The sequence below is a fragment of the Triticum dicoccoides genome, chromosome 4B (assembly GCF_002162155.2).
Source record: "Triticum dicoccoides isolate Atlit2015 ecotype Zavitan chromosome 4B, WEW_v2.0, whole genome shotgun sequence".
In the NCBI taxonomy this organism is placed as follows: domain Eukaryota; kingdom Viridiplantae; phylum Streptophyta; class Magnoliopsida; order Poales; family Poaceae; genus Triticum; species Triticum dicoccoides.
The window spans coordinates 70,668,730-70,678,717 of NC_041387.1; the positions used below are offsets into that span (position 1 = coordinate 70,668,730).

The window sequence follows — 9,988 nt, forward strand, 5'->3', positions numbered from 1 at the left end:
GTTGTTTCTGCAACCCTAGCCTTCAATGTCAATTGTTTCTTCAATTCACTCGTACCAAACAAAGCATAGAAGATGCATGCAATTGGTGAAAGTAGCCGCAAAGTGCTAGTGGAGCACATACACGCATCATGCATCTTTGGTTGGTTGTTTGATTGGAGAGTTAAACCAAAAGTGAGAGCTAAGGTTTCGGATGATAGCATCCACTTACGCCTTACGGCCAGCTTCTAGTGGGCAGGACAAAGTGGACGTGTGACACCACTAGTCGACGATCACAGTAAGACTTCAGTGTGAGAAAAGAGGCGGCGAGCATGTCGTGTATTACACTTGTCGATCTCTTGGTTCGACGCCTAACACGACAAAATGAATATCGGCTTCCTTTGACGATCCAAAGCAGATGGTTGCGGCTAAGACTTCAAAGTAGCTTCAGGTCTAGCTTCGGATTCCTTTCCGTTCAGTAATGGGGTATATCAACTGCAGCTTGAACTTTGGAAATAGAATAACAAAACTTAGCAAATATTCCAACAAATAATATTCCGAATTTAATAGAAGTCAACCCATAGAAACGCACATACACATTTACTAGTAACTATATAAGTTTTTTCTAGGTAAACTAGTAACTATATAAGTTTTTTCTAGGTAAACTAGTAACTATATAAGTTTTTTTAGGGGTTATATAAGTTTTTTTTAGGGGTTAGTAACTATATGAGTGACCCCTAAAAAAAACTATATAAGTGAGTACAGGGCCGAGTCCAAGGGGGGAGCACCTGTGCTCCCGCACAGGCCCCCGTTTTGAGAGGCCCCAAATTTATATGCAGCAATACATGGGCCTCTTTGGTCTTTTCCAGGGCCAAGCAGAAAAATCGAAGGCCCTGTGTGAAACTCTAAAATGGGCCTTAACTCACTAAAAACGCTCCATAAACATGACTATAATCTATATCTATACCTACTATTAAAGGGAATAGGTATTGTTGGTTTGTTTTAGTCCTTTTCGTTTGGTTTACACACGCTAAATGATCTATCCCATGTACTTGTATGTTGATGGGCCTTTTATGAGCTTTCTCAAAAAAAATTGAGTCAAAATAAATCAACATTGTGGGAATTAAACACGTGACCTCATGTCTAGCTCTTCGATGTAACAACCAACAATCTATGCGCCTTTCACATTTACTAATCCCAACTAGCTCTAAATATACGAGTGGCAGTCATCATGTTTAGGCGAGCTAATTAAGCGAATGAGCTAATAAAGGAAGGATTTTGGGCTTAAATAGAATATTTAAACATATGTGACTAATTAAAGAAAGGATTATGGATAAAACCGGTGAAATAGCTAAAAGAAAAATTGTGGTCTTATTAAATTCTACATGAAGGATTTGAGGTAAACAGGTATGATAATTAAAAGGAAAGATCTGCACGCTTCAATGTGTTGGTGCTACTAAATTAGAAAAGAAAGGATTTGATTCCCAACTAAAACGTTTTAGGACATCATGGTAATTAATGAAAGGATTATACTTAAATGCCATTAAGAAAGGATTATACTTAAATGTCATTAAAAAGGATTATACTTAAATGGAATCAGTAGGAGATTATGCCCGGCAAAGAAAATATGAACACGGCTATATTGCAACCTATTTTTCTATGTTCAATTTGTAGAAGGATGCTTTGTTGCAGCATATTCTTCATAGTGAATCCGGTGTTGTGAGACATTATGCTTGCACAAAACATCAATTTTTCCCGTTGCAACGCACGGGCATGTGTGCTAGTAATTATATAAAGATCATAATATCTTACGTACCAATTAGAAATATCAAGAGTCATTCCTATTCTTGGTTGGCAAGTGTTTTTATTTTTATTTTTGAGAATTGCTGGCAAGTGTTTGAGCCCAGAAACTCTGATTGGTACGGTTTAGTTAGCAGTCCAGCGGCCCACGCTCCGGCCAGCCCAATTCCCTCGCACGCCGCGCCTCCCTTCTTCTTCCTTCGCTCATCTCAATTCCGCCCCCCTTCCTCCAAAAGAAAAAAAAACCTCCTTTCGCCCCCTCCGCGACGGTGAGCCGCCGCCACGCTCCACCCTCCTCCGCCCTAGTCCCTGCTACCTGGCTGCTGCGCCCCTTCCCGTAAAAAGGAAAATTCCCCCCTTCCTTCCTTGCGCTCCCAGTCTTTACCGCGCGACCGCCGCCGCCGCTTGCCCTCTCCCGGTGGTCGGCTCTGTGTACAAGGGCTGTCCTGGTGCTACACGGCCACCACCGCACGCCGCCTCGGTCCGGGGACAGCTCACCTTCAGTTGCCTGTTCCGCCGCCGAGTGTATGCCAAGATGCCAGGTACGGGTCCGGTCCGGACCTCCCAATCGCTCTCGTCCCTCAGTCCGGCCCAAATAGGTCGCCCGATTCGTGCCCCCTGTGTCCCAAGCTGACTCCTTGCTGTTCTCTTCTTGTTAATTTTGTAGCCGGGGAGAAGGAGGAGAGGGTGACCATGGAGGTCACCGACGAGATGCTCAAGACCATGGAGGTCGGCTTGGCCTTCCGGGACTATGTAAGGCCTTCAATTCGTTTCTCTTAGCTCTGATTAGAACTATGAGCTATCCCTTTTTGCTTGATCTTTTCTCGAAAAGCAAGAAGCTCATGCGGATAGCTGATTGTGTTAGGGTATGTTTGGAGTTTGGATTGCCACTAAATTTTGTTCATGGCCAAAACATTGGTCTTTGTTTGGTGATTGCCAACTTTTAGGCATGGCACTGCCTCTTTGGCAATCTAGTTCATTTTTCTAGCCAATGTTGGCCAACTTATGGGCAAGCAAAACCTCAACCTAAATCACAAACCAAACACACCCTTAGTACTGGAGCAACTTACATGGGTCCAAAGAGGGGATTGTAATAGTGTTATTAGGTTTTGTAGAAGAAAAAAGTAGTGCTTTCGCATTGATTGCAAGATAGATTGAAATAGTGCTTCCACCTTCCAGTAAGGACTTAGCTAATCCAAATTCCAAGGGAGTAGAGATGCTTGTGGACTTAGTTTAGATTGCTGTAAAAAATGGATCATGTCCACTGCAAGAATATAAATACACAGAGTTTGGAATCTTCTATATCTAAATAGCCAGCCCCCACTAACCTATTTCTCTCAACATGCACATATGCCACCTCAACACGCAAATATGCATGAGAAAAGGCCCACCTCAACATACAAACATGCATGGGAAAAGATCCACCTCAATAAATAAACATAGCATATCATGTGTACTTTTAGTTTTAGTTCTCATATTATTAAGATAAATATATATATGTTCCATACAAGCAATTCTCATAGGAAAATATTGCTGTCAATTCCCGCGGCAACGCGCATGGTGTCATCTATTGTACATTAGATAGTAGTGCCTAATGGTTTTGTTTTAGTAGTCCTTTTTTTTGTTTTTACATTAATTGGATACCATAATATCAAATTACAAATGGTGTTTTGAACTAACTACGAACAACTTGCTGAGCTTAGAACATATCAACAGCCACCTCTTAGAAGTGTGCTCCTAATTTTGTATTTGAAAAATCTCTCCTTTCAAAGAAGCATGCATATGATGAATGCTTATCCTTTTTCAGCTTATATATAGTCACTTAATTTTACTTTACATGCATCTTTTCCAGATCATGACATATTTCACTTTATCTATAGTAACTTGATATTGTGCTATATAATAATTTTATGGCAGATTGGCAGAATTAGTTCTATGGATTTCCACAGCAAGGCTACAAACTATCTTGTGACAGCCAGTGATGATGAATCAATACGCCTATATGACATTCAAAATGCTGTGTGAGTACAAATCATTACTTAATTTTCTTCTGAAGTTCATGTTATATAATCAGTGAAGAGCTTGATTAGATATTATTAGCACAAGACACAATTTCCTAAGATCTAGCTTTGATATTTGGTTTGCTAGTTGTTCTGTTTACTATATGATACATTATGTTATTGTTGGATTTGTTTAATATGCAATGGTTTGGGTTAGGCTATACTACACTTGGCTTTTGAAAATGATTTGTTCAACAACTATATGTGGTAAAACCAATATTTGAAAGCAGTCTAATAACTAATTAGAAATAGAATTTGATATATATCTGATCAGGGGATACACATGACGCCACTCCAAGTCAGATGGCACAGCCTCTCCCGGTCCAGCCTGGCATTCTCTGTATGCCTGGCCCCACATGACTACTGTATTTATTTTTAGTACTAGCAGTTTAGCAAATTTCCTAGTATGGAAGTGACTCGATGCATATAGACTTATTGTAGTAATTGTATTTTTTTAATGTAGTCAGTGCTGTATTAGTCCATGATATGTATTTCATTTCTAATGAAGTTAATTTTTCAGATGTTTGAAGACCATTAATAGCAAAAAGTATGGGGTTGAACTGGTGTGCTTCACTACTAACCCAACTCTTGTCTTGTATTCCTCGAAAAATGGTTGGGATGGTAAGTAATACCCTGTCTTCGCTTAAGACTGATTTAAGACGTATACTGAAAAGAATGCACTTTTGCAGAATCTCTGCGTCTGCTCTCTCTAAATGATAACCGGTTTGTAAGATATTTTAAAGGCCATCTTGACAGGTCTGTTGTACATAAGACAAATTATGGCCACATATTTCAGTTAATCTAACACGAACAAAAAATCCTTACGCTGTTTGCCTTTTCCAGGGTTGTTGCTATGTCATTATGTTACGAGAAAGACAGTTTTCTTTCTGGTTCACTTGATCGAACTGTTCTCCTATGGGATCTGAGGGCTGACAAAGCACAGGTACAACTATTGATACTGTAAAACTAGAAAACGCTATCCAATAAAACCTCTTTCTGATTGGTCTCTCGTCCATGTCACTTAACTAGCTGCAATTACAGTTAACAGAGCTATTATGGATTTGTTTCTACTTTTTCTTCTCTGTTAAACCATCTTCTCATTCTCCTTCAGATGATTATCCTGAAGCTAAGTATACCAAGTACTACAGTTGGGATCGAATCCTTAACATTCCTGTAGTTGTTAATATTTTTGTTCCGGGATGATCATTATTGGATTTACTGTATTATTATTTTAAAGGCACAAGGTGTGTTGGATATGGTCAATTTATTTATCTGGATTTCTTAACATCTAAACACATATGGTGGCATCAAGTATTGGATGATTTCTGGCCAATAAAATGTTCCATTTGGATTTTGTAGGGCTTGCTGCGTGTGCAAGGGAGGCCCGCAGTTTCATATGATGATCAGGGTTTAGTTTTCGCAGTTGCTTATGGTGGTTATGTAAGGATGTTTGATGCTCGAAAATTTGAGAAGGTAGTAGTGATTGAATGTGTTGTTTGATTTGAATTGTTCGATACGTTTTAACTATCTTACATCCCTAGGGGCCTTTTGATATTTTCTCCGTTGGTAATGATGAATCAGAAGCCAATATGATAAAGTTCAGCAGTGATGGAAGGCGGCTTCTTTTAACCACCAAAGCAGGGTGTATTCATGTGCTAGATTCATTTCATGGCAACAGTGTAAGCATTTGAAGTACCGACTGTCATTTAAGTAATGCAGGCTGAAGGACTTAGAAAACACTCCTATGACTACCTTTTTTGCAGCTCGCAACTTACAATGTTAAGCCAGTTGTAACCAATTCGACATTGGAGGCATCATTCAGCCCTGATGGAAATCATATCATATCTGGTTAGAAACCTTTCCCTATCATCACTCTGTTCTCTTATACTAACTAAACCAGTAACCTATTCATTTTTATTTTTTTTTGTTCTTGCAGGCTCTGGTGATGGTAGTGTTTTTGCTTGGAGCGTTAGAAGTGGAAAGAAGGTATGGAAGAACCTGGCATGTTACTTTCGTATTTAAATTATTATTTATATGGTTTAGTTGCTTATAAGTGACATACAATGATGGTCGGGCCTGCAGGTTGCGCGCTGGGGGAGCACAGATAGTGAGCCACCATTGGTTAGGTGGGCTCCAGGATCGTTGATGTTCTTGACTGGATCTTCAGAACTATCCTGCTGGGTCCCGGACCTATCGAAGCTGGGATCATTTGCCGTTACCAAGTAAACTGATTGTTCTTGTAAGTTGGCATACATTACTTTTAGCCATCTGCATAAGAGTAATTTGATTTTCCCATGTTAAGAAAAAACTCGCTGTTTTCTGTAGATACTGACATTTGACCGATCAATGCGGCTTATCAAGTATGCATATCTAAGGTAGCAAGGATGATCAACTTTCCACTGGCATTCAACTGTGAATATGAGGAAGAATAAGCTGTAGCACATTGTATGTCTAGATCGTGGCCTCTCATCTCTCATGTGTCGCTAGGCTTTCCGCGACACTGTTTGCCTTGGTAGAGTGTATGTATAACTGTAAAGTGAGCTCCTCATTGCGCACAGATGTGGTACTGAATCTAAACTATGCGCCGTGTGAACAGGTTTTTGCGATTTATCGTGTTTTATTACATCATGTAGCAGTGCACTGAGTATGATGTCAGTAGCTGATATTACTGTTTCGAAGTGTGAGCTTGCCAAATTTACCTTTGCAACGAGGTGAAGTGGTGATATCAATATTTGAACAAGCAGATTTGTTTTGCTAAGTGGTGCCAAAACACTATTAACGTACGATGCAAAAACAAGCAGAAATTTGCGATGCTAATCAACCTGTACTGATATACAAATGCTGCTGAGCAAATGCGCAATGCAAAAAGTTAGCTTAGTCATTTCCTGGTCTGCTGAGCAAACGGCCGGTCATGGTTTCCATGCCGCTATGCTGCTCACTTTGTGCTAACAGGCTTGCGAGGAAACTTCTGATCTCAGATCGCCATCGGCCGTCGCCTGGACCTGTGCAGCGTACTGCAGGTTCCACAGAACCTCTTCGATGGAGGGCCGGGTCGAGGATTCAACGGATAGGCATTTGATCGTGATGGAGACCACCATCGATAGTGAGTCCTGCGATGAGGTCCCGAGCACGACCGGGTCCAGAACATGCTCGCGCTCTTCCTGGCATGATAGAGACATAACCTGCAGATATAAAGGCAAATATTTTTCAAACAGTGAATTACAGTATTATTTTTTCTGCAGTAAGTGTTAGGTACAATCAAAACATTTTCACGCTGGCTTCAGACAGACGGCCAAAACACTTGATCACCACAAATTAGTCCGGATAATGAATTCTGTATTACTCCCTCCGTCCCATAATATATAAGATGTTAGGGAGTAGCTGACAAAGTTCATGCATTAAGCACTTCACTTTTAGTAAATGCATGCTAACTGAATTCTGTATTATTACTGAGTATTTTCCCTGAAAGCAGCATCACTGAGAAGGTTCATGCATTAAACAGATCAATTTTAGTTTACTACATATGTCTACTACATACTCCTGCCGTTTCAAAATAATTGTGTTTGTCCTAAGTCAAACTAAGTCTACAGAAAAATATATTAACATCTATACTCCATCCGTTCACAAATATAAGATGTTTTGAATATTTCAGTATGGACTACATACGGACTAAAATGAGTGAACAAACACACTAAAGCGTGTGTATATACATCTGATTCAGAAAAAGGTAACACCTTATATTTGTGAACAGAGGGAGTTGATCACCAAATTAGTCTCATGAGATTCTTTATAAGTTATATTTTCATACTATGTTTATTCCGTATTGTAGATTTTAACAAATTTCTCTATAAAATTGGTCAATCTTAAACAAGTTTAACTTGGGACAAACCTAGAACTTCAATTATTTTGAAACAGATGGAATATAATGTATGATAATTTTGATAATTATTTTCTTGGCAAAGTAATCTCTTAGTGGACAGACTGCAACCAACTCAGATTTTATAAGAGGTTCGGTAGAGATAAAGATATTTTCACTCCCCAATATCTCTTAAGAAATATAAGCCAACCCTGCAATCCCTTTCTGCGTAGGCAAGTGATTGTGCTATACATGTAAAAAAAAGCATTTGTGCTATAACCATGTTAGCAAAAACAAATGTGTATACTAACGGTGATAAACCATAGGGAAACACTGTTTTCTTTAGTTATCAGATGAAGCATAAAAACAGTAGTACATGCCTCTATGGAGCGCAGATTCTAAAAGAGCATGGATGGAAAAACGTAGGATTGGAGTCATGGCTTGTGAAATCATTTTTTACTGTAGACTCAGGGAAATCGTTGTGAAATAAAACCAAGAAAACAAGTGTATTGAGTATTGGTGGTTGCAAAGCCAAATAAAACTGAGGCAGGGATCCATCTAAGCATCATCTAAATCTTCACGACAAAGCAAGAGGGGAAACATACCAGTTCACTTAAAATAAAAGGATCTCCTTTTCTATGTAATTTTGAGCCCATAAGTGCTTCAAGTAGAATGCAACCAAAAGAGCATACATCATCCTGCAAAGTTTCCCTACAAAAACATCGATGGACGTTACAATTTCGACATGGCTGAACATCAGTTTATAGAATGCTTCTGTAACCAGATTTTCTTATTTATTTTAGTAAATTGGTGCAATGCTAGATGACTCGGAGACTTACAATTCTTCAGCATTATTTTGTATGTATCTCTGGCCTTCTCCTATTGCCTGTAAACCCAAAGAACTACAGGCATTAAAAACAAGCATGGACTATCTTCAATGCACATGTATTAAAAAATAGGGGATCAAACATGATATGATAATTTCGTTTAAATGGCAAGCCAACCTCATGTTTGTATATCTCCTCTGTGATTATGGACAAACCATAGTCGCTCAGTTTTCCAATATGGTGTTCATCAAGCAAAATATTAGAAGTTTTCAACCGATTATACAAGGAACCAGGAATTATTCCTGTATGTAAGAAATGAACAGCCCTTGCAATGCCGATCAGCACATGCAGTCTATCACACCATTTCAGTGTTTTCTCAGGAGTAGAGCCTGCCAAGAAAAGCATGTACAAATAAAAAAATTAGATAATTGAATGGTTATCAATTCATATAACCTTAATTACTGATATTTAGGTGTAGTTCCTTACCAGAAAGATAAGAAGACAGAGTTCCATTAGGTACATATTCATAAACAAGAAAAACCCTTTTTACACTTGACTCATCAACTGCGTTGTCAATACAGTGCCCCAAGAGGCAAACCAAATTTGGGTGGCGAAGCTTCGCAAGTAGATCTAAACGAAGCTTTAGATTTCTTATTGAATATCTCTGGTGCAATGCCAAACATCTTATTGCAATCACGGTTCCATTCTCTAGTTTTCCCTTGTATAGCTGAAGATCAAGGGAAAAAAAGCGTATGACAATCAAGCTGTAACAAATGCAGCACAAAGTATGGCTATAGGAACTTGAATACTAGGAAATTTTCCAATTTGCATCACTACGAAGTCAAGTAATTATGTTGTTAACTTTTTAAGTAGATTTATTATGCATCTGATATTTAATGTAAATTCGAATTTAAATTGGTGAATCTATGAAGAAATCAGCAAACCTTTCCAATGGATCCCTCGCCTAAAAATGCCGATCGTTCAAAGCATTTTGTTGCTTCTTTTAGCTCTTCTAAAGAAAATACACGATGTGTGGGCATTATTTGCGACCCAAACTTCACAGCCTGAGATATGTACCCTGCAATGAAGAGGGCTAGAAAATGATTCAAAGTGACACCAAATAAAGAAGTAAAACTTCTCTCGCTCATTCAGGGAGGTATTTGCAAATAGGATATCAGAATTTCTTCAAAACATGGAAGTACCACCATCATTATGCCATTCAGCTGAAGCACATTTGGATACAGTTACAAGGTATAGGATAGTGCAGAGTAGGTGTAAGATGGGAACAAAGGCAGGATAGTTAACATGTAAAAGTATGTGGATTAACATTCTCTGTATAAAGCATCTGAACTCATAAAGTATCACATCTGCTTCACCTAAAGAAGAAAGAAATGGGCTGGCTAACTCCACACTTTTTTTTGTAGAAAAGCAAACAATGGGATTCATACATGACACATGTCAACGTCCAG

General features: G+C 38.9%; 2 protein-coding genes across 2 annotated transcripts in view; one reads left to right on the top strand and one right to left on the bottom strand.

The window, feature by feature from the left end:
- Window positions 1-1,998: 1,998 nt before the first annotated feature.
- Window positions 1,999-6,459, top strand: LOC119295077 (protein ANTHESIS POMOTING FACTOR 1-like). The gene is made up of 12 exons (XM_037573404.1): window positions 1,999-2,318; window positions 2,444-2,529; window positions 3,694-3,797; window positions 4,357-4,457; window positions 4,526-4,592; window positions 4,680-4,779; window positions 5,196-5,309; window positions 5,378-5,515; window positions 5,600-5,684; window positions 5,773-5,822; window positions 5,919-6,075; window positions 6,162-6,459. The coding sequence occupies exons 1-11, from the start codon at window positions 2,312-2,314 to the stop codon at window positions 6,060-6,062; spliced, it is 996 nt and encodes a 331-aa protein (XP_037429301.1). The 5' UTR covers window positions 1,999-2,311; the 3' UTR covers window positions 6,063-6,075; window positions 6,162-6,459.
- A 56-nt stretch (window positions 6,460-6,515) lies between these two features.
- The window catches only part of LOC119295076 (probable inactive leucine-rich repeat receptor-like protein kinase At3g03770), a 6,769-nt gene continuing 3,296 nt past the window's right edge, over window positions 6,516-9,988 (bottom strand). Inside the window, exons 3-8 of the mRNA XM_037573403.1 lie at window positions 9,464-9,597; window positions 9,006-9,246; window positions 8,697-8,908; window positions 8,532-8,578; window positions 8,298-8,403; window positions 6,516-7,018 (exon numbers count right to left, since the gene is read on the bottom strand). Of these exons, the coding sequence (XP_037429300.1) occupies window positions 6,782-7,018; window positions 8,298-8,403; window positions 8,532-8,578; window positions 8,697-8,908; window positions 9,006-9,246; window positions 9,464-9,597 (977 nt within the window). The 3' untranslated portion in view covers window positions 6,516-6,781. The remainder of the gene's footprint in view (window positions 7,019-8,297; window positions 8,404-8,531; window positions 8,579-8,696; window positions 8,909-9,005; window positions 9,247-9,463; window positions 9,598-9,988) is intronic.

What these genes read in the sequence shown, in the direction of transcription:
- LOC119295077 (XM_037573404.1), top strand. An exon ending in TATGACATTCAAAATGCTGT is followed by an intron (nt 3,798 to 4,356) that starts GTGAGTACAAAT and finishes TTAATTTTTCAG; the next exon opens with ATGTTTGAAGACCATTAATA. An exon ending in TTTAAAGGCCATCTTGACAG is followed by an intron (nt 4,593 to 4,679) that starts GTCTGTTGTACA and finishes TGCCTTTTCCAG; the next exon opens with GGTTGTTGCTATGTCATTAT.